A 25,232-nucleotide genomic window follows, 5' to 3' on the forward strand; every position below is an offset into this window, starting at 1 on the left:
AGGCATTCCAAAAGAAGCTGCACTTATATTTGCTAAGACTATCTTAAAAATGAAGACTTTTCAGGTAGCTTCACTCACATTACGTATGATTTATTAAATAAAATAGAAGATTTAAAAAGTCTTGTCAAGAAAAAGGGACAAGGCATGATACATCATAATCTTGGACCCTGGTCTCCTTCCTGTGCCGTGCTTAGTGCCTCAGTCCTGTTGGACTCTGTGCGACCCCACTGATTGTAGCCCACCAGGCTCCTCTGTCCCTGGGGGCTGTCCAGGCAAGAATATTGGAGTGGGTTGCCATGCCCTTCTGCAGAGGATCTTCCCAACCCAGGGATCGAACCCAGGTCTCCCTCATTGCAGGTGGATTCTTTATTGTCTGAGTCACCTAGGAAACTTTGGCAGTCAAAAACCAGGGTGGTGACAGTTGTATTTCATACAGGACACAAGATTATGGAGATAATCAGCAACTGACAAATACATATAGAATTTTCTTTTTTTTTCTCCTCCAGCTTGGTGAGAAGTGGACGACTTACCAGCAGCATCCTGCATTTGGCGCCGGGCCACTTTCAGACCAGCATACTCCGCTGCCGCTGCGACCGCCTGGGCAAAATCAGCATCAGTGAAAAAAGAGCCATCGGAAGAACTAACGCTGGAGCGTCCGCTGGAAATGTTGTCCTCCTCTGAGGCAGAGCCCCAACCATTGATCATGGACCCAGTGACAGAGCTCTCCAGATCCCCGACACTGGAGGCAGGGGTCTGCTCCAGCCCACGTAACAAAAGCCTCCTGGTCTGCATCTTGGCTACTTCCATGTCGGCTTCGTCTTCTTCCTCTTCTGGTGCGTCCGTATCCATGTCTGAGACAAGGGGTCCTGAAATGTAGCCGTAGGTGTGGGGTGGGGAAATCGGCCTTGGAGGTGGAGGAGGGCTCACCGGCTGCCGTCTGTAGGAAAATGAATAAACAGGCATGGCTTAGCTCATTACATAGGACACAAAAGTGTAAACTAACCGAGAAATTCACACAGTGGTAGTTTAGTCGCTAAGTCTCGTCCCACTCTTGCAACCCTATGGACTGTAGCTGCCAGGCTCTTCTGTCCATAGGATTTTCCAGGCAAGAATACTGGAGTGAGTTGCCATTAAATTCACAAGTACACCCTTTAGATTTTTGCTTCCGTGGAGCTCATTTGTTCAGGAAAAACAACGGGAAATCGGGGCACGCTTAAATTTTTGAGTTGTAAGAAATTTATCTCAATACCAGAGGTACTTTTAAGAAAGCTGGGCTACCTTTTGATTCAAGCTTAACAGAAATAGAGTCATCTATGGATAAGTCTCCTTATGTTTTATCTTTTCGGTTGTTGTTGTTCAATCTTCAAGTCACATCCGACTCTTCATCACCTCATGGACTGCAGCACACCAGGCCTCCCTGTTCAGTTATGCTCAGTTAAAAAGGGGTGAAAAAAGTGGTAAGCAATACCTATTTTGAAATTGACACCTATGTATTTGTCCTAAGGCATATGGAATATTGGGGCTTCCCAGATGGTGCATTTGGTAAAGAACCCACTGGCTGGCTCAATGCAGGAGACACAAGAGACACTGGCTCGATCCCTGGTTCAGGAAGATCCCCTGGAGGAGGAAATGGCAACCCACTCTAGTATTCTTGCCTAGAAAATCCCATGGACAGAGGAACCTGATAGGTCACAGTCCATGAGGTTGCAAAGAGTCAGACATGACTCAGCATGCACACATGCTCTCTATGGAATATTACTGACAGCTTATAATGACCAAAGACAGAGACATTAGTTCCGAAACAGGCTGCTCCATAAACGTATAAACGTGTTCCCTTCCCTTTCCTTCATGGTTTCTCCTACCACTGCAAGCGAATGGACACATTCATTTTGACTACAGAGAGTAGAATTTTATAGGATTAAAATATTATGCATTGAACATATGATACAACTGCCTTCAGATTTTACTCTATTAAAGAAATAGCCAAGAGTAATTTTTCTCCAAACTGCTCACTTATAAATATTATTAGCTATTTTCAAGTATATGACTTTTACCATTATTCTCCTATCTGTTTAACAAAATGTTTACAGGTATTTTTCTTGCTGCTCTGGATTTAAGTTCACAGAGTTAACAATAACTGGTTTCAGCCTTCTCTCCACAGATCTAGAGAACCTCAGTTAAAAGCAGTCTTTCTTCTCCCCTCTTGCACCATCAAACACAGTGAACAGAAGATGACTAAGAAGGCAGAGAGTACTTAGACATTCGTGGAAAGCAAGGTTTGTAGAAAGAAGTTATTCCCAAATGGGAAGAATGCCAAGAGATTTCCTAATTGGGAAAGTGCCTGAAAAACAGGGAACATATATAGTGATTCCTACCTGGAGGACTACCTAGTGATGTGCTCAACAGTTTCAGTCAGTGCTCTTGTTGCTGTTCAGGTGCTAAGTCATGTCTGACTCTTTGCAACCCTATGGACTATAGCATGCCAGGCTCCTCATCTTCCACTATCTCCTGGAGTTTGCACAAATTCATGTCCATTTAGTTGGTGATGCTATCTAAGCAAGGTTACAAAGAGCTGTCTAAATGAAGTTGCATGCTAAGTTGCTTCAGTCATGTACAACTGTTTGCAACGCTATAGACTATAACCCTCCAGGCTCCTCTGTCTGTGGGATTCTCCAGGCGAGAATACTGGAATGGGTTCCTATGCCCTCCTCTAAGCAAGGTTAAAAAGGTAATATAAGGGAAATCTCTTTTTGAAAGGTCATGACAACACTTCATCAAATTCTGAGCTCCTGAGAATAAAGAGGCTAGAGTCACATGTACCCCAGTGTTCACTGCAGCACTGTTTACAATAGCCAGGATGTGGAAGCAACCAAAAGGTCTGCTGACAGATGAATGGATAAAGAAAATATGGTAAATATATATAATGCAATATTCCTCAGGCATAAAAGTGAATGAAGTTGGAACATTTGTAGAGATGTGGATGGATCTAGAGTCTGTCATACAGAGTCAAGTAAGTCAGAAAGGTAAAAATATTATATATTAATGCATATACACGAAATCCAGAAAAATGGTACAGCAGAATTATTTGCAGGGCAGGGACAGAGATGCATATGTAGAGAACAAACGTGGATGCAGTGGGGTAAGGGGAGAGTGGCGTGAATTGGGAGAATAGCATAGATACATTTATACTACCAGGTGTAAAAAGCTAATGGGAAGCTGCTGTATACAGGGACCTCAGCTTGGTGCTCTGTCATGCCCAAGAGGGGTGTGTTGGGGGTGAAGGAGGGAGGCTCAAGCAGGAGCGGATATATGTATACATATGGCTGCAGTCCATGGGATCGCTAAGAGTAGGACACGACTGAGCGACTTCACTTTCACTTTTCACTTGCATGCATTGGAGAAGGAAATGGCACCCTACTCCAGTGTTCTTGCCTGGAGAGTCCCAGGGACGGGGGAGCCAGTTGGGCTGCCGTCCACGGGGTTGCACAGAGTCAGACACAACTGAAGTGACTTAGCAGCAGCAGCAGCAGCGTGGCTGATTCACTTTATTGTACTGCAGAAACTAACAGAACATTGTAAAGTAATTATACTCCAATAATGTTTAAAAAAACAAAACAATGACAAAAAAAGAAAAACAAGCCTGCCACTCTAAGCACTGGTGCTGGAGGGTAGATGAGATTAGGGTTTAGTGTTCTCTGGTGACCCTATGGCTTGGGAGACTAGCAGAGACAGAGTATGAATGCCACTGACTGGTGGTCTACCTGAAGATGTGGCCAAATTGTTCAAGGACTACACACGTCTACAGATGTTGTCCAGGATAGAGTGATTCATCAGTGGAAACTGGTGCCAGCCCCCTTCCCTCACCATCCTTATGATGCTCACAGAGCAAGATGAGACAGAATAGACATTAGGGCTGACCAAGAAGAAGACTGGATCCTCGTCCACTTTACTCTTTTTATGTACCCTCATCCTTGCCTTAGCACTTAGGCGAATTGACTGGGAAGAGCAAGAAAGGAAGTGATTAAAAATGGAACACACTACTTACTCCTTGTCACCATGGCTACAGACATGTTCAGTCTGCAAAAAAAATCTGGATGTGTATGACTATAGTTTTAAAATTAATAAGACCGAGTAATAAATTAAAAGAAAGCATACAAACAAACCCATATAGTTTCTGCTCAAGATCTAATTTGCAGACCTGCTACAGAGAGGAAAAGGGAAATTCAATACAGCACAGTGCTTAGGGCGGCATGATAGTTGTTTGGAGAAAAAAGTTTGGTGCTGTTTATTCCAATGAACTGAAACACTTCAAAAACATGTTTTGTTAACACAAATAGAAAGCATTAAAAATGAAGGATTACTAAAACTACTATAATTAACTAACTGGTTGAGCACCTCCTTTGCAGCTAGTATTATACAATGTTAGCTTATTTAATTCTCACAACAGCATTCCAGGGTATTTATTTTATTATTGTTTTAACAGATGAAGATATTGAAATTCAGAGGAATTAAAGACCTTGCCAATGTTCCCATGACTAGTATGTATAAAATTTAGAATTTAATCTCACATTCCATTTCCAAGGTGATGGCCTTTCCTCTAGGTACAGTGTTATTATACATATATATTCACATACACAGGCTTCCCAGGTGGTGTGAGCGGTAAAGAACCCACCCATCTGCCAATGCAGCAGATGTAAGAGATGGGGGTTCGATCTCTGGGTCAGGAAGATCCCCTGGAGGAGGGCACTACGACCCACTCCAGTATTCTTGCCTGGAGAGTCCCATGCGTAGGAGGATTACAAAGAGTTGGACACGACTGACGTGACACAGTACAGATTCACGCATGCACATATACACAGATGTATGTACATCTGTAACATATTGATATATACATATACACAGTTCTTTAGTAAAATATATTATTTTTTTCATCTTTTGGGTGGTTTCTAATGCATATCTGTGTGTGGTACTAGAAGAAATATGAACAATGTACCAAAGCTGAAGTTATTTAAGAGATTAAAATGGATAATTGCTTCAATATGGAATATGTAATACACACAGGAGGAAAACCTTTGTTTAATTTGGATTGCAATAAAACACCATACTTAAAAGTCAATTTACAGCCTTTGTCAGCCAGCACATCCAAAATACCACAAGAAACTTCTTTTTTTAAATACATGTAAGACTTTTTAGCACAAAAGGAGCTATTCTGACCATCAATGAAGGGATGTAGGACAGCCAACTTCACAATGAAAAGATGTCAGCATTGTTGTATGAGGATAAGTCACATTATATGAAGCCAAAACATCTTCATGTTAAATGAGGACTGGCTTTTAACTACCAACACCCTGGGCAAATGCTGGGGAAAGACAGAAAATTTTATTCAAACCATCTGTAAATAAGGCAAGCCCAGGGAACGTGTGATAAACATGTACAGTTTGAAATATGTAATATATTCTATTTGAAAACAAAAAGCTATTTCAAGATGCTGTACTCAAGTGGGACTTGCCACAAATAAGCCTCAACTCTCCTCAATTTCTCCCCCTGCGGGGTTTCAATGTCTTCTGAAATAATGTACAAGTATATGGCTGCGAATCACAATACTCTAGGCTCCTGCAAAAATGATGCCTTCATAAACATGTCCAAGAGATAGAAGAGAATAATTCCATTAATTTATGAAAGCAGGTATCTATATAGTTTACCATAAACCATTTGCCAGGCAAAAGATGAAAGGGATAAAATACATACCTTCGATTTTTTGCTAAAACTGGTATAGTGTTAATATTTTGTATGATTAACCATTCCCCAGTTTTTAACAGACAAGATATTTAATTTTCCTTGACTTGTTTTCCTTCCAACTATATCATACTCATCTATACTAATAAGATATCAGTGAATTTCCTATTCCACACATGAAATTTACTTTCAAAAGATTTTTTTTTACTAAATAGTAACTACAATAAATGCAATAGTATCAGATACTTTTGAAAACAATATATGCAAATACATTTAATTATATTATTTTCATAGTCTGAAAAGAGAGATGAAAGATTACTATTATGTTAGTCATCTAGTTTATCTAGTTTTAGACAAAAATGGAATACCTCAGAAGCTCATTAGAATGTCAAAACTGTAATATCCACAATAATGCTAGTATGAAATACTTATCTAAATATTGCAGTTATAATGGTTTTAGCTCAGTAATTTCTTATTCATGTACATTACACTATTTGTAATGTCCATAATCAATAAACATAAAAGCAAAATATGTATTCATTCTTTAAACATTTTTTCTGTATCAACTATGGTGAAGAAACTTCTAGGTTCAAGACCAAAGGAATCACAAGAAACAAGACCTTAGGTAATGGTTTACAGTTTGCACTTTAAGACATAGAAAGATTCAGTTTTAAGGCACTCACATTTAATAAACTAACTATGCCATCAGGCCATGGCAGACTGTATTTTACAAAGATGTTCATAACAGTATCTTCTATCCACAATGGTCTTCTGGGATGAGAATTAACTCTCCACTTTGTCAAGAGTGGGAGTTTAGTTCTATGTCCTGAATCTGGGTGGATCCCACAACTGCTCTGACCATAGCATATGGCAGAAGTCAGACTGTGCCAGTTCTGAATGTAGCTCTTAGCTGGCCTGGCAACTTCTTCTCCCTGACTTATAAGTAGGCTGCTGCTATGAAAGGAGTGCCACTCCCCTGAGATCCCTGTGTTATGAGAAGCCGGGGCTATGGCGGAGAGACCCTGGAGGAGGAGACTGCATGTGGAGAGAGAGGCCATGGAACCCTGAGATGGCAGACATATGAGGGAAGAATCTAACTTGGCAGTAGATCTCACAGCCCTAAAGACCAGAAGAGGCCATGTGGGTTGGTGATGAATTACCCAGTTGAATCCTTTCATAATTTCTGACTAGGGGAATGGCAAGTAAAAGAAAATGGTTTTAGGTGATGACATTTTAGTGTTGTTCATAGGCAGCACTAGAAACAGGACTCAGGCAGTATGCTAGAAAGTCAGTTAAATAAAATAGACATAATCCTTGACTAAAGGGACTTATAGTCTAGCGGAGGCAACAAACAGTTAATTAAACATGCAATGATAATGCAGTTTTCTCCAAGCTCCAGGATAGAAGATATCTGGGGCACATATAGAATTGGCTCCAACTTAGAGATGGAGCATCAGGGAAAGATTGTATGTAGAGTATCTTCCATTTAATCTTGGATGGAAAGGATACACAAGTATTAGCTCCACAAAAGAGAGGGGATAATGGTGTCTCAAGAAGATGAGACGGCCAATGGAAAGACCTCAACATAGCTGAGAGTGCTGGTTGTCCCAGCACTTTACTCTTTGGAAATCTGGAGTAAAGGCAACTGCCACAGCGAGGAGGGGAGTGAAAATGGCTAAGCCTGGGGAGGCATGCAGGGGTCAGATCACAAAGAGCCTTGATTGCTCCATTAAGGAATTTTGCCTTTATTCGAAGGGAAATGAGAGGTCACTGAGAGATTTTAAGCAGTGGAACGACTTGATCAGTGTTGCATTTTAGGAAAATGCCTCGGCACAGTCTGCAGCAAGATGATTAGGATGAAGAGAGGGCAGGGCTAAAGGCAACAAGACCACTTATGGACCATTACCAGAATACAGACAAGAGAAAATGGCTGGAGGAAGTGGGAAAGTGCCTTTATGGCTGGAGATACGTGCATTGCTCTGTGTGATCATCAAGCGGTAAAAGTCTGCAGGAACAGGTACTTGGCTATAAGGGTCTGATTCTTTGGAATGAAGTTTATAGAGAAATAACCATATGTCTTTAATGAATGTATCATTAGTGGAGTGACAAGAAACAGAAGTCATCTACTAAATGGATAGGTTTCTGAATAGGCTAAGGGTTTGAGAAGAGGCTTGACTCAAAGACTTCACTAGAGGTGGGACTTATAGCATCATGTATACTATCAAAAAACTACACATGACTCATATGTCTAATATTAAGGAATTTTAAAAATAAATAACAGTACACATTTGTTTAAGGTGAATATCTAAATTGGCATGGAAAAATTCACTCTTCAGTGAAAACTACTTTAGAAGATTATATTGGCAAATATATCATCACATCACAAATTCAAAGCAATATGAGATTATATAGAGATGAAGGTCAGAAAAGATCTTAACTGAGGACTTAGCAGTGACAATTTCTGACTACAGAGATCATTGGTACTTTTGTATTTTCACTTTATCTGTATTTTCAAAAATTTCTAGGGTAAACATGTAGGATACACCTTCAGCATAGAAGAACAGTGATAGTTTTTTGTTTAATGGGCTTTCATCTACTTCTTTTTCAAAAATATTTTCAGGCAAATTAAACATTTTATTATTTATTTTATTTTTTGCCATGCTATTTAATGGGCTTTCATTTACGTCTTATTAGTGCCTAGGGTTATTTCCAGCAGCAATCCTGGAGATACGATTCTTAATATCTTCATAGACTGAAAGTCATACCTTTTAAAACAGGCTGAATGTAGTCAAAGAGGATTTTGGTACAGATACCCAGTGCATTTCCTAAGTATACATGTTCACCTTGAATTCACTCCCCTAAAACAGTAGCGAGTAAGTCAATTTCACATTCTCCTCTAGTAAAAGATTTCGCTTATCAGATTTTTACTGAAGAAACATTTGTGGAACATGATGACAGGAGCAGGACATAAGTATTGCTCTTAAGGAGCTTTTGATTTAAACAGGGAAAGAGACACAAATCGCCAGCGCTAATGCGACATGAAAACCTGATTACTGTGGCGACAGAGTGGTGAACAGACCATTACGAAGAGCAAAGAACAAGATGAGTAAATTTTTGCCAGGCAACAAGAAGAAAGTTGCAGAGGTGGTACATCTGAACAGAGCTTGGAAAGATGAGAAATGCTGGCCAGGCCATCAAGAGAAACAGCATGTACCAAGACACCTGTGCTCAGGGAGGACACTAAGGATTCTGGTGACAGTCGTGGAAGCAAGAGCAGCCTGACCCCCGCTGCTAGCTCCAGTACTACCTTCTGTGGGCTGGTTCCTGGCGTTGCTGACAAGCTGCTGGTGAGCTCAAGGTAAATTCAGGGAATTTCAAACAGACTAATCAGAAAAGTAGATGTGTGGAAGTGTTGGGAGGGAAGAGGTAAGTAAAGGAAAAAGGACTCTAAAGGGATTAAAACAGGGCTAAATAGTAAGACTTGACTCTGAATGTGCAGTAACATTACTAGACTGGTGGGTAAAGAAAAACAATGTGGAGAGTGGACAGAGAAGGTGAGGTAAGTGGTGATCAATGCAGGGATACAATCGTATTTAAAGGGACCAGGACTGAGGGCCTGCCTGAGGGGCTCTAAGAAAGGAAACATAGGAACAAAATCAAGAGTATTTTGGAGTTAGAAATGAAGGGACTTGGTGAATAATTTAATTGGGAAATGGTAGTAAGATAATGGAGAAAAACTAAGAGAAGGCTTTATATTGATGATTCAGTGGTTACTTTCTGAAGCCTGATGGAAGTGAATGGTATAAGCCAGCATTCAGAGGACTGAGGTGTGAATAAGAATTAGGAAAGTAAAAGTGATCAAAGAATCCTACAGAGTAGGAGAGACAACGAGCAGCATAAAAAAGGGGAGGCTAAGGGAAGTTTAAAAAGTAATAGGGTTAACTGTAAGGAGAAAGGATTGAATCAAGAGGAAAAGGCTGAAAAGGCAAGATAGACAAGCCGATTTTTGATTGTGATCAAGAAAGGTGAAGAGGTTGACCTAAGGAAAACAAAAGAAGTGCTTTCCAGGAAGAAGATACAGGGTATCATTTGTAACACAGAGGAGGATGCTGAGGAAATAGGTAATTTGAAAGAATGAGAAAAGAATGTTGAGATATTTCAGAGCTAACAGCTTCTATTAGCATCTCATTTTCTCTGAATAAGAGTGGCAGCAGAGATGGTTGTGACCTTAATAGGGAAAAGAGATGTCTTATTTGTTCTCAATCTTCCTGAAGTTCCATGGGTTAATAACATTAAATTTAAATGTCTGGCAATCCGACTTCCCCCTTGTCACGCAGAAGAAAATTTAACTACTTCCCTCATTTTACAGAGTATATGAGTTAAATTTGGTAATAACCTCTTACTGATAGAATAGTTCAAAGCACTGCAAATTCTGTTTTGATCTACAGAATTCAAGCAGCATAAACCAGAATCTGTTATTCATTCAAGAATATTGAGGGGAGATCTTCTGGGGTAAATAATATACTCAGTTTCAAATGAAATTAGGGATAGAGAAAATAATATATATATATATATATATATATATATATATATATAATATGTCAAGGACAATAAAATACTACAAATAAAATCATCAACAATGAGAGAAGTGCTGATATGATGCAGTAATAGCTTTTATGTGGTAGAAGTGACAAGTGAAGGATTTGTGCCTAACAAACGTGCTGGTTGGCAATGCTGAATACATAGGTTAAAAAGTCTAAGACACACACACAAAGCTGATTTTTGATCATGATCAAGAAACATAAAGAGGTTGACCTTTTCAAAAGAACAAAGAAGAGTTTGCCAGGAGGAAGATACTGGGTACCATTTGTAACACAGAGGAGGACAGTGAGGAAATAGGTTAATTTAAAAAGTAATTTGAAACATACTGTATTAGTAGCTTAGACAAAAGGACTGTAAGCTAACATCTCAACCAAAGTAAAGATACCTGAAGTCAACACAAAATGAATATGCCAAATTCATCCTGTAACATTACAGCTTTTAAAGAACAAATCACTCTGCAGTCTGAATTTGAAAAGACAGGAGGAAAGCCTCTCCTTCACAGACTAAAGACATGGCATGGCCACGCATAAAAAAAACTAAAAGACAAAACCACCCGTCGTCAATAAGATGTTTTAAGATTAAAAAAAAAAAAGATTAGCAACCCATATATTTACTACATGGTCTCCATGTGTTTATGAATGCAATTATCTTAAGTGGGTGAGAATTAAGGCACATTATTTTACGGTTGCAAGTTCACTGGGATCAATTAATCTAATGTTCTGATCAAGACTATTACTTGATATGCTAATTACCAGGGAGGGCTTCCTGTGTGATGATACTAGAAAAAAAGCCCACGTGACCTGAAAAGTACTTCGGGTAAGAGCATTCTGTAAATGCCACTTAGGAGTGGAAACGAGCCAATCTGTTAGTGAAGAAGCCGAATGACCCCCATACCTCCTGTCAGGCTGGTGCTGCCCATGGCCCACCTCCTCGGGACAATCCTGTAGCATGGGCTGGAGTTCTTCCTGCGGAGAGGGCGTGAGAGTGGCGGTGGACTGATGGCTGTAAGACACGGCAGCCGGAGAAGAGGCGGCTCCCCGCACAGGGGGAGTGGGACCTCGTTCATCTTCCTCCTCTTCTAGTTCACCCTGTTGCAGATACATCCGTGCAGGGGGCACGGGGCATGGCATTTCCTGGTCATAGCTAGAACAAATCATAAGGACACTTAGACTCACTTCATGTTGTTCCAATGAACTATCTGTAGAGTGAGCGAAATATTAGTGTTGAATTGCTTTCAGGCCACCTTCAGAAGGTCTTATTGGGACGCCCCTCGTGGTCCAGTGGTTAAGAACTCACCTGCCAATGTAGGGGACACGGGTTCAATCCCTGGTCTGGGAAGATCCCACACGCTGCTGGGCAATTGAGCTCGTGTGCCACAACTACTGAGCCTGTGTGCTGGAGCTACTGAAGCCCCTCACCCAGAGTCTATGCTCCTCAACAAGAGCAGTCACCACAATGAGAAGCCCATGTACCCCAACTAGGGGGCAGGCCCTGCTCCCTACAAAGACAGAAAGGCCACACACAGCACCAAAGACCCAGTGAAGCCATGAATAAATAAATAAGAATTTCCAAAAAATCAGAGGAGGTATTGTTTTTTTTTAAAAAAAATAGCTCACTGTCATAAAGATGTGTGCATTGCTATAGATAACAAAGTTTTCTCCATGGGATTACAATTCAGTTGGCTCATTATAGGCTCTGAGAAGTCATGCAATAAAGAAATCTAACAAAGTTTAATTTAGTAAACCCCAAATGTGTTTGATCTCTTCAATCCCTCCAACTCAACATGATCTCTAAAGGACTATTCAGGATGGTCTTGAAAATAATCCAAAGACAATACGCTAAACTCTGAGAAAAATTACTCTTGAAAATCCCTCTGGAGGGAGATACATTGGAGATCAACTTATTAGCCCAATACAATCCACTTTTCCTCTAAAATCATAATAGATCACTATTTCGTTGGTTGAGCACAAAATATAGTACAGTTGGCTTGCATTTAGGATGGTGAATGAAAAACACAATAAATAAAATAATCAACAAACTATAAAATGCCCCCTTTCCTCCACAGTTAGAGCTATGTGGAAGCTCTAAATGAATCTGGTGAACATTTGTTCCTTTCCCTTTTACCTCAGGGTACACAGTTACTAATTAGAATGGCAGTAACTTGGTACATTATATAAATCATGTTCATGTTACCCTTCTATCTTATTTATTCTCTACCTTGTTTACCAGAACTCAGGAAAGTTGATACTCATATAACATGATTTCTTTGCATCTTTATATCTTCTTTTAATGAACAAATCCCACTATCTGTGAGCTTCCTCCTGTGTTTCCTATGTCTGTTGTACTCATTTTGACATTCCTCTCTTCTACCTTAAACTGTTCCCCAGTTCATTTCTACTCTACTTCTTTAATTTAATTTTATTTTTAATATAAATGTATTTATTTTAATTGGAGGTTAATTACAATATTGTATTTACAATATTTACAATATTATATTGGTTTTGCCATACATCAATATGAATCCGCCACAGGTAAAGAAAAACACTAATACAGTCTACCCTACTTCTAAAAATCTCTAGAATCTATTCCTCACATTGCTTTTTATTATAATGAGCACCACTCTCCGGTTAGTCACCTGTTTTAGGGTAATAAGTGGTTCTTTAGTTGCCTATAGAATAAAATATGAGGACCTAAACAACACAGGCAAGTATCTGTATAATCTGGCAAGAATACTGGAGTTGCTTGCCATTTTCTGCTCCTGGGACTGTCCTGACCCAGGGATCAAATCCAGGTCTCCTGCACTAGTAGGCAGATTGTTTACCGACTGAGCGACCAGGGAAGCCCTTATGATGGTGAGTTCCCTGGTAAAAACGACCCCCAGGTGTACTTCTTTAGGGCTGTCTGGGGTTCCCAAGGGCAAGAAGGCTATAATGTCTCTCAGTGGAGAAAACATGTGAATTAGATAAGCTTTGCTAAGAAATGACTTACAGTGCTGTTGGCTGGGAATTCAATGTTAATGAATCAACAATATATATTAAATAAGGTGTCTTTAAACAAAAACACAGACAACAGAAGGTTATGTATGGATCTCCATTTCCATCTCCAGGGATCTTTCTTACCCAGGGGTTGAACCCAGGTCTTCTGCACTGCAGGCAGATTACCATCTGAGCCACCAGGGAAGTTCTATGAATGGCTGCTGCTGCTGCTGCCGGTAAGTCGCTTCAGTCGTGTCCGACTCTGTGCGACCCCATAGACGGCAGCCCACCAGGCTCCCCCGTCCCTGGGATTCTCCAGGCAAGAACACTGGAGTGGGTTGCCATTTCCTTCTCCAATGCATTAAAGTGAAAAGTGAAACTAAAGTTGCTCAGTCGCGCCCGACTCTTAGCGACCCCATGGACTGCAGCCTACCAGGCTCCTTCATCCATGGGATTTTCCAGGCAAGAGTACTGGAGTGAGTTGCCATTGCCTTCTCCGTCTATGTATTGACAGACTGACAAAAATGTAACCAGAGCTTACAGGAACCTACCCTTGCATTTTTCTGGGGATCAATGGTTCAGTATTTGCTAATCCAGTGATTAGAAAATAAAAGTAAAGAGACTTTGTTTCCTGTCATAGTTGGAACTCTAAAACTATTTTTTTGTTTTGTTTTTGTGGAGAATGAAAGAACAATGTCTTTATTTCAATAGCAGTCTTTAGAAAGACTATTTCTGGGCCGATTCTGCATTTTCTGAGTTAATTCTCTATATCAAAGGCGTTCTCTTCCACTGATCACCCGAGTGAAGCTGCTGTTTTTGTTTTGTTGGGTGGTACCATATCTAGTTCTACAGACCCCGGCGTGAGGAGGAAACATGCTAACTCTCTAATTGCTGTCATGTGGGTTCTTTACACTAGTTAAATCTGTGTGAGAAACAATTCAGCAAAGTTTAAACTTCCACAGTTTTCAGCAGAATGTGATAATATCTGACAGCAAACAGTTTTCAGGATGCTGGAGCTGCGGTATAAATCCATACACTTAATATATGAAAATTCAGAGATATACAACAGAAGTTTTGATATTTGAAAAATACAAAATCAAACATAGTGATATATAAGTGATCTCATATATAGTCATGATCATGTATGTTAATTACATGTATATAATTTTAAATACTTATAAATATGTAAACTGTGTGTGTGTATGTGAATGGGTATGTGTGTATGTATTCATGACTCATGATTATGAGTTCCAAAAGAAGCTTCTAAGATACGAATTACTTTTGTTATTGCAAAACTGAAGAGGGTTTCTAAGTCGTGCTGACCCATCGATATTGTTTTATTCAGACACAAATGTCCATGGACCCTAAGAATCAGTCTCCTAGGATGATTTAGTTTAGTAATTACTTAATATTGGTTTAGGGAATCCTATTGCTCCACCTACATTGGTCCTCAAATCCCTCTTACCTTTCGTCTACAGAGATGCTGTACTCTTCACTGTTGCTATGAGGAGGAGGATGTGCTGGGGGAGGGGGCAGTAGGTCTGCCCAGTTCATGCCACCTTGCTTTGGTACTTTGGGTGTCCGTGCCCCTTTCTTGTGCCCTTGACTCCCTTGGAAAGAAATAAAAGGCAACTTTTATTTCTGAATTTTAAAGCTTTTCTATTATCCACAGATTAATAATCCATATATTATTAATAATTCACAGATTATGTTCTGTAAATATGATTTTATAATTTATATACAGAGGTAAACAAAGTTTTCTTCTTAAATTTTAAACGGAACTTTGTACAAAAGAAAATGCAGAATACTGACAAGTTTAAGTGCAAAATAAATAGTGAAAGAGCAATAAAACCATAAATGAATTTTTATAAGTCATATCATTAATAGTGATCTTCTTACAGCAATTAATTGCATTATGGATTATCATCTAAAACAAATGAGCTGTAGACATACTTTCTGAAGTGCCTTTCTATTATTTAATTGCTGGAACCTAAAATACAATATGATACAGATACGATCTATTACATTTCCACTGTTGCATTAAATTACCGAGTATATATAATTTGTACTTGTCCACTGAAACGTTTTAGGCACAATGAAATTACTAGTTTTGTCAGAAAGACAGGTGCAGATGAAAATAATTGCTGGAAGAACTAATATATCTAACAACAAAAGAAGCAGAAAAATGGTTTTTAAAAAGGAGCTGAAGTGTTTTTAGCCACTGTTTCTATAAAATTATGGCTTAGAGTGAAATAATGTTGCTTGAACATTCTTAGAAGTTTAAAATAGCTCAATTATTCAAGTTGCCCAACATTCTGGTATTAGATTTGGTATATTCTTTAAACATAGGTAGCTGCACATTTTGGTATATTCATTTTAAAATAATGTTAGGTCAAAAGATATTTGGAGATAAAATGGTCATTATCCTCCTCCTCCAATAGGATATATTCTACATTATTACATAGATTACAGACAATAAGTCTATAATTATTTTTCTCATATGAGCCCTTAAATTCAGCAAACTGTCTTCTTTTTAAAAACAAAAAAACACCTTTCTGAAACAGATCCAACTCACACGGTATATGAAACAGGTCTGAATATATTCAATGAGACTTATAAACTAAAAGTCCCTTGGGAATTTTCAAATGACAGTGTTTGTGAAGCCAGACATCCTTGCACTAGTCTGTTACTGCACCAGGTGTGGGCTGAGGGACAGGCTGTTATTTGTAAGTTATGATGGCCAGGCTTCTGCCTCTGTTCTCTCTTCCTCCACTCACTTGTCTTGTCTTGGAATGGCTGTGCGTGTACTGAGGAGCTGACTGTATTCACAGCCTTTGTCTTGATTTCCTGGCAGTCATCCACTGTAACAACTCTACCTGTCCTGAAAAGCCTTACATCACAAATCTCGCCTATACTTCATTTAATTGCCTTATTCTGTCCCCTAATTACCACCAGATTTCACATCATGGGACCTTTTTACCACATATTCACGGAATACTAAATACCACGTAGCAGCAGAACATTAGGATCTATGTATCTAAACTGAGGGATGGAGAAAGGCAATTGAATAACAACCTAGAATCTTTTTTTTTTTTTCATTAAGACATTTTTCTCTTTAAGTGCCTAAGAATTCAAAGAAGAAATGGCATGGGATATCAAATATAAAAACACATTGTATAGTTGTCCCAAGAGGACATCTTTGAAAATTTTCTCTTAATTTAGAAATGCTTAATGCTTCTGCCTACTTAGGCAGAGGTGAGAATCCAAATAGCAAACTCACCCCTGGAATGTACTGAGTAACAATCTGTCAATCTAGCTCTTTTCCAGTATCTATTTTATAGTTTAGAGTTTACCTACTTTAAAAAATATAAAAAGTCATTTGATAAGATTTGTTAAAAAAACAATCAAACAATACATAGTGAAACAAGAGTAGATCTAAAAAGGTATAGAGCTATTCCTAACCTCCTTAATTCAACTAGAAACAATTTCAATCAGTGACAAAACACAGGCTAGAAAATGCCCAATCAGCATGCCTTCATCAAGGCAAGATGGTAAAATGCAAATACCATATTCATTACAGAAGAGGGGTAGAAACATTTGGCTAAAAGCACCTACTGGCAACTTTAATCCAGTTTCTAGGAAGTAATATATCTACCCTCTCCTGGAGAAACAAACTAGAGTCAAGATCAATTGGTTTTGTCCTCATTGTGGTGTGACTTGCCACATGTTCGTTCTAATAATGAACTGCCTTTAATTAGAAAAACAGGGCTTAAGTGCCAGCAAGCTCCCATCTGCAGCCGCTATCAGGAAAACAGCTGGCAAACAGCTGCAACAGCATGAAAACCACAGGGGAGAGGCCGCGGTGTGGCTTCTGAGGCTCGCACACACTGACGTCGGGAGGTTGCTTCACGAGATTTTAGAGCAAGAACTAAGTACGGGATAGAGAGATCATTAACGGAGGCAGGTTCCAATTGTACCTAAATCTCATGATACTATCTCTTGGGCTTTTGATTCTACTCAAGTGTGCTGAAGTTTCATATGCTTTAACAGACTACCTTCAAATGGTAACACAGTTAGCAGATTAACTGGATGTGCAATATTTTTAGTTATATTTTTTCTGAAATGGAAAAAGTGTTTCAACTGCCTTTAAAGATTCAGTCATGCTTCTGGCTTTAACAGAGCTCCTTAAAAAGGAAGAAAATAGGAGCCTCAATCTTCATTACCAAATAGGACATAAAATGGTTCAATGAGTGGACAGTAGTTTACTTTGCAGAGACAAGACCTATGCCTGAAGATTCAAATCATATAAAGTGATTAGACATGTCATATTTCAGATCATTAGCATTCAAGCTAAAGGAATGTTCCAGCTCTTTAAAGGAGAGATTGGCCTTCTCCTTGGTTTCCCTTACTTACCTGATGTACTACTTCCCCGGTCTGAACTGTTGTAGGATCCTCCAGTATTCTGGTCATATGACTGGTTGTATGGGATAGTCGGAGCAATTGTGTCATTTGCACGATAATCTGGACATTTCAGATGGGAAAAAAAAAGTTACACATTTATTTTGGTGCCTCAATCATTTACCAAGGATTAAGCTTTTAAATTATCATATTGATTACTTGCTAAGATGGACACGTGTTTAGGATGAAACGTCATGAAAAAATGAAGATCTTTAAACTTGTCTACTTTAAGATATGTAAACTACAAATTCTCTGTGTCTTCTTTACATGAATCAGGCTAAACATAAGTGTGAATGAATCCTACCAGGGACTATTTCTTTTCTTTAAAACACTTATAAATCAGCTAAGGCATAAGTCAGCTTTGCTTGACTTCTTATCTTTAAAAATATGGTAACAAAATAATTTTAATAATAATAAATTGAGAAAATGTCATATCTGTGAATCATTAAAAAATAATAAAACATAAACCTGAAACTTGCCAGGAAGATTATGTCTAATTAAAAATACAGATAAGAAGACGAAGTATTTCAGTCTTCCACAAATACTTCTGCTTGCTTAGGGAGAGGTGAAAATCCGAGTGAAAAACTCACCCCTGGAATGTACTGAGTAATAGTCTATCAGTCTAGCTGCATTCCAGTGTCTTTACTATAGTTTGACATACCAAGTCTGTTTATAAGCAGTATAAACAATATATCACAGCTCTGAAATATTTGTACAGAGGACTGTCAGACTGTTCCAAAGTCCACAATAAAACCGTATACTCTGCAGGAATAATATGACAATAGTTTGAACTCCCACTGTAAACTCTCTGATTACAGAACCTCTCCTATTCATCTTTGCCATGAACTCATATATTATGCTAAGTGAAAAAAGTCACATGGAGAAAGACAAATATTGCATTGATATCACTTATAGTTGCAATCTAAAAAATTCAACAAGCTAGTGAATGTAACAAAAAGAAGCAGATTCACAGATAGAACAAACTAGTGGTTATCAGCAGGGAGAGGATAGGGGGAGGGGCACACAGGTAAGGGACTAATACCTTTATTATATATAAATAAGCTACAAGGATATACTGTTCAACACAAGGAATGTAGCCAGTATTATATAACTATAAATGGAGTGTAACCTTTAAAAATTGTGAATGACTACATTGCACACCTGTAACTGCTGCAAGAGTGTACCTCAACTATACTTCAAGAAAAAAAATGGCTAGAAAATATCTACTGAATTGGTTTATTATACCAATCAAATGTTTTCTTAAACTGGGAATAAAGCAAGATGGCTGACTTATTAAAGTAAAACATATAACACTATCTCTTGGTAATTTCCAACTGTAATACATTTAGCTTTGAAAAAAACATTTCCAACTCAAGCCTAACAAAAAAGAAATCTGTGTTTCTAATTATCTGCAATTAAATGTATCCTTTACCGGGACACTCATACGAAACTGTCCTCACTTATTCAAATTAGAGCATTCCCTTTATTTCTAGAGGTATAACTTTGTAAATCATGTTATTAAAGCAGTAACCTAAAGGAACTACAAAGAAATCAAATACCTATCCCTTCTGACTCACCCATTTTACAATAGAGAAACATTCCCCTCAGGCCATAAAATACTATTCTGCAGTTATAAGTTAACACTGAACTCAATTTACGTTAGGTTCTATCCTGACAGACTTCAATCAGGTCAAAGAAATTTAGGGTCTAAAATCATACATTGCAGCAGTCTTAGTAACCACAAGAGGTAGGAGAAATATAAAAAATTGAACCACTTCTCCAGTTCAAGCTTATTTTTTTTTTCAGTTTGATATAAAAATGCCACTCATTTATATGACCATGTAGAAGCAATTATCTTCCATTCTCGAGTGGAAAGAATGGGAGAGTCTATTTATTTAAAAGGTGAGGTATTGTGACGGCTGTACGTCTGCCTTATGAATAAAAGATTCTGTCCGGAGCAATCCCTCACCTACGATTAAATTTAAATTAATCTCAAAACCATTTGGAAATACTTATATATTATTATAAAATCAATTTTCCAAGGTTATTGTTGTGCTAATTAACTTTTCAACACTGGAAATTTTGAAACCAAAGAAATCAGAAAACCTTAGTGACAAAAGACGGATCTCACTCGCAAGTTCCAGACAAGCGTTGGCATGTGGTGCTGACGGGTTGAGGAAGCCAATACAGAAAACGGTGGGAATAAGGGCAAGTCCCCTCACCTTTGTTCAGTTTGTTCTGCTCCACGATGTTATACTGAATCGGTGCCACTTCTTGTTTCTGCTGTCCGGGTGGCTTCCAGAGCTTCTCGCCAGAGTCTCCACTGCCATTGTTCATGTTGTTGCTGAGGTTTGACTGGATGAGCTGGGTGGTGGCATAAGGGGTGGGCTGCCCTGATGGATTGACAAAACGCCCATCCTTCAGATTTGGGCTATTGAAGGTTTTCATCTCATTGATTTTGTTACTAAGGTCCACATCACCATAAACAGTTGACTCAGGGAGCATCAGATTTGTTTGTTTGTTATCCAGTTGGTTGTTATAATTTGCTATACAATCAGCTACGTGCAATGGAGAGGAAAAGGAAAAAGTCATTCCGCATGGTTATTCGTTTTAAATTTCTTTGTAAGAAGCTTTGCGAGTCACAGTAAAATTGTTATATAAAGTATAAATGGGCTTAAATACGATGAATAAAAAGGACCATGTATTCTCATGTCCTTTCTAAAGAACAGAATCAAATGTTCTTTCAAAAAAAAAAATTCAGGGAGTAAGAGAGGACATATAATTTATATGGAGACTAAATAATTCTGAACTTCAGTTAGTGTTATGTAGTTTATAAATAATGAACTCAATTTAAGTAATTTTCCTTTAACAATCACATTAATGAGAAAGGCACTAACAGAATATATACATGAATATCTTTATGTGCCAAGTTTATATTTTCTAATCTGGAATTATTGAACTATTTGAAGTTACTAGCTAGCTGTTAAAGCAACAGAACAAGGCCAATAGGTTTAGTCCAGACCTTCTCCCTCCCCCAAAAAACCTCTGCCCTCAGATCAGATAACTTGAGATTTCAATATTGTACAAAATACCTCTATTCAAAAAAATGAGGAACAGAGGTAAAGTGATAGTAAACAATACTCAGGAGAATTTTATTAGTTTTTTCCTTTGGTCATGCAAGATAATCATTATCAAGAAAAGCTATTATATAGTCATTTTGTATGGGTTCATAATGATACCTCAAGATATATAAAATGACAATAATGATGGCCAAATGAATCATAGTACCCAGGGCAATTTAATCAAATAACACCTGTAATAATCTGTCTAATATTTCAATTTCACTCTAATTTAAGAGACAGAAATACTTAAGATCTGCATTTGAAAATATTAAAATAGCAGGAAGAACTAAAATCATCATTTAAAACTAAAATATTAAATAAAAATTTAGTTACATTATAATAGTAAAAATACCACTATTTTATGCATAGTGGCTGCAACATTAACAAGTTCACCTTGAGGATGAGTTTTCGACTAAATCGTAAGAATTGATGAATTAATATGGCTACTACTGAAGATGTAAAAATGAATATAGTTTTAAGAAAAATTGGCAACTTCTCTACTCTAATGAATTCAATTACCTTGTATTTTAACAACAAAAGATCAGGGATCAGAGGTATTTAATTAATCTGGCTTTTAGTAATTTTATTTCTAATTTTTAGGTATTAAGCTTCATGTAAGAGTTGTTAAAATATTTTTAATGGCAATATAGTTTTGGCAATCTCATTTTTCTTTGCCAGTATTTCCATATGAGTGCTATCCAACAGAACTTTCTGAGATGAACATGTTCTATTTTGTACTCTCTAATACAATAGCCACATGTGGCTACTGAGTACTCAGAATGTGGCTAGTGCATATGAGGAACTGGATTTTAAATGACATTTTATTTAAATAGCCACCTGAAGCCAGAGGCTACCATGCTGGATAACTCAGCTCTTCATATTAATTTACAAAAATGTTGTCACTTTCTTCTCTTACTGGCCTCAGCATAATCTTTCTTTTACTTATAATTATGTGAGCACTTCTCTGCCTAGATAACTAGAACACCGACCTCTGAAGAATAGGGACTTGGTCACATGATTGCATCATTTTCATATCCAAATTCAGTGGAGACTACAATTTGTTCTTTACGGTACATCATAATTTTTACTTAAACACCATATTTTATTTTCCTTTTTCTTAATTCCATGGGTTATTTTTATAGTCATATATTTTGATTCTTCATGACTCTTCTAATATTTCCTATATTGTGAATGCGTGCTGAAAGGTTTTTTTTTAAGAATTACTTACAATTTTATTCTTTTAAATATTGCATACTCTACATCCAAAGTTTACTGTCATGTTTTAGCATGAAATATTATCAAGTAATTCACCACACATATTTCTGAACCCCAAAGACACAATTAGTATTAGCATACTACTACTACTAAGTCACTTCAGTTGTGCCCGACTCTGTGCAACCCCATAGATGGCAGCCCACCAGGCTCTGCCATCCCTGGGATTCTCCAGGCAAGAACACTGGAGTGGGTTGCCATTTCCTTCTCCAATGCATGAAAGTGAAAAGTGAAAGGGAAGTCGCTCAGTTGTGTTTGACTCTTCGGGACCCCATGGACTGCAGCCTACCAGGCTCCTCTGTCCATGGGATTTTCCAGGCAAGAGTATTGGAGTGGGTTGCCATTGCCTTCTCCAAGTATTAGCATACACAGCTGCAAAAGGTATATATTTCTTGTATCCTACAAAAATTTACTATTATACAATAACATTTTTGAATTTCAGTTAGCTTTAATTTAAAATTATTTTTTGTCATCATATAATTATTCTTATTGTTGTTGTTACTGCCATTAAAAATTTGGATCCCTCAGACTATATATTTGTTGGTTGGTCTTTTGATTTGCTTTGCCCTCAAAATCTTTAAAATAAATACTCTAAATAACTACAATCTACTAAAAATATAATTACACACATTTTTATGAGGATAACTACTTCTACAGAATTTCATTTTTCCTTATTTGCTATTTATTCTAGAATTTATATCCTCCATTCTCCCTTCATATATTGGGAAACATTTTTGGGTGCAGAGTGAGGTGTGGAGATCTAAGGATGGAGAACATAACTTGAATCAGGCTAATTTGCTAAACAGTGGTTAATATTTCATGAACATATTGATTAAATTTCCTTTCCAACTTAGGGAGAAGAAAAGGGAAGTTATCTCCTCATGGCCTGTTCCTAACAATGCCGAGCTTGTGTATCAAGCTATCTCTGTGCCTCTAACCTGGGCGACTATACGTGGTCAAGTTGCTGTCACTGTTCCCATTGCCTGCCGTGCAGCAATTGATGGAGCAGTCGTTGTGATTGTTCCCAGTGTTAGGCCATGTGTCTGCCAGCCATGGCTGTGTGGCAGGTTCACTGATGTTGAGAAGTCCTGGCCTAAAGAAAAAAAAACATGTATAAAAGCAAGTGTTATATAAGTAGCAAATAACATTGCCTATTCCGAATTCCAACCCATTCTTCATCTTATTATCCTTACAAATAATTTGGTCAATTATGCTGAAAGATATTATCATTCTTTTTATTTTATAGACAAGGCAAGTAAAATGTAATGTTCTGAGACACACCTCAGTTTATATAGCCATTACACTGTAAACAGGCAGAGACTTAAAACACTGTAGTTTCTAATGCTTTACTGCTTCTTCAGTCATAGACTAAAAACCAAACAAGGACTCTAAAAAGGTGAGGTGAGGTGAGGTGAGGTGAAGTTGCTCAGTCGTGTCTGACTCTTTGCGACCCTGTGGACTGTAACCTACTAGGCTTCTCCGTCCATGGGATTCTCCAGGCAAGAATACTGGAGTGGATTGCCATTTCCTTCTCCAGGGGATCTTCCCGACCCAGGGATTGAACCCAGGTCTCCTGCATTGGAGGCAGACGCTTCAAGCTCTGAGCCACCAGGGAAGATTCTAAAAAGGTGGATACTTGTATTTTTCAGTATTTTAATAGCTTACAGAATACTCGAGTTAAGAGAGTTTGCATTTCTTAGTTTTTGACCCATTAAAAAACCCATTAAATTCTTCTCACAATTTCATTAAAAAATGGAACAAGCTCTTTACTTAGATAAAGGAACCTTCACAGTAAGCACATTTGCATACTTTTCTCCAAAACCATGTCTCAGAGAGAGTGCGTCTTGGGCTCTGTGACATTTTGTGGAGAGCCTCATCAGTGTTTCAGTCCACAGTTCTGTAAGCTTGTCAACAATTTCTGATGGCGACAATGTAAAATGCCATAAATCCCTATATAAACAAAAGAAAGCTACTGAATTAAATCTGGTAAAACAGTGATGTCCACCGTAAGAAATATGAGTGTTAATGGTTTTTTTTTTTTGGAACAACAGATGTTAATCCTCTTTCACTCTGTACTAGGAATGCAAAGGACATCAGCAGTTATTAATGGGAAGCCTGAACCACCGGTGCCAGAGACACAGACATAAGTTCAGCAGTGGCAGTCCTGAGGTCCTCTTCCAACCTTGATTCCAACTGATAATTCAGCAAAAGAGGTGATGATGCAGGAATACTGTCAGATCCACAAGAAACAGACCGGCACTGCAGATTCGGAAAAGATTTCCTTCATGGTTTCATTTTCTTTGTTAAAATGTAAAAACCATGCTTCTCATTTAGCTGGGAAGAACCTGACATTTAACTTGTGTGTGTGTGGAATGTGTGAGTGTGTGCACGCTCAGTCGTGTCTGACTCTTGGAAACCCCTACTGGAGCCCAGACTCCTCTGTGCATGGGATTCCCCAGGCAAGAATACTGGAGCGGGTTGCCATGGCTTCCTTCCGGGTGTCTTCCCGACCAAGGGATGGAACCCTCATCTCCTATGTCTTCTGTGCAGGCAGGCAGATTCTCTACACCTAGTGCCACTGGGAAGCCCATCAGAGTCACTGTCATGGTTTCCATTCTGACATACAGTCAAACAAGGAAACTTAAGATGCAAATAATGATTACTTGAGGAACAATTCACTTCAAATGAAAATATGGATTTATAATTCATATAACTGGATACCTATGTATGTATTCATGTGTATACACGTATCTGTAATAAAAATGAATACTTACCTTTTGTTTATAATGTGTGAGGCACTGACTTCTTTATATATATTATTAACTCCTTCTAATAATCTACAGAGTAGTTACTATTATTATCCAGATTTTACAGATTAGGAAATGGAATTGCCTGAGAGAGGATAAGAAATGTGCTGATGGGTATAGAAAGTGAGTGAGTGACAGAGTTGGGATTCAAATACTGGTAGGTTGTCTGGAGAATCGACACTGCAAACCAGGAAGCTATAAACACATGTACTGAAGAGTGATTAAATTCCTAAAAACCCTTGCTGCTGCTGTTGCTAAGT

General features: G+C 38.2%; 1 protein-coding gene across 1 annotated transcript in view; it reads right to left on the reverse strand.

The window, feature by feature from the left end:
• ROBO1 (roundabout guidance receptor 1) overlaps positions 1-25,232 on the reverse strand; it is a 452,203-nt gene that overhangs the window by 20,191 nt on the left and 406,780 nt on the right. Inside the window, exons 20-25 of the mRNA XM_069578675.1 lie at positions 23,104-23,258; positions 19,994-20,329; positions 17,727-17,834; positions 14,779-14,923; positions 11,233-11,481; positions 531-937 (exon numbers count right to left, since the gene is read on the reverse strand). Coding sequence (XP_069434776.1) covers positions 531-937; positions 11,233-11,481; positions 14,779-14,923; positions 17,727-17,834; positions 19,994-20,329; positions 23,104-23,258 — 1,400 coding nt within the window. The remainder of the gene's footprint in view (positions 1-530; positions 938-11,232; positions 11,482-14,778; positions 14,924-17,726; positions 17,835-19,993; positions 20,330-23,103; positions 23,259-25,232) is intronic.

The sequence above is a fragment of the Ovis canadensis genome, chromosome 1 (genome assembly GCF_042477335.2).
Source record: "Ovis canadensis isolate MfBH-ARS-UI-01 breed Bighorn chromosome 1, ARS-UI_OviCan_v2, whole genome shotgun sequence".
Lineage (NCBI taxonomy): Eukaryota > Metazoa > Chordata > Mammalia > Artiodactyla > Bovidae > Ovis > Ovis canadensis.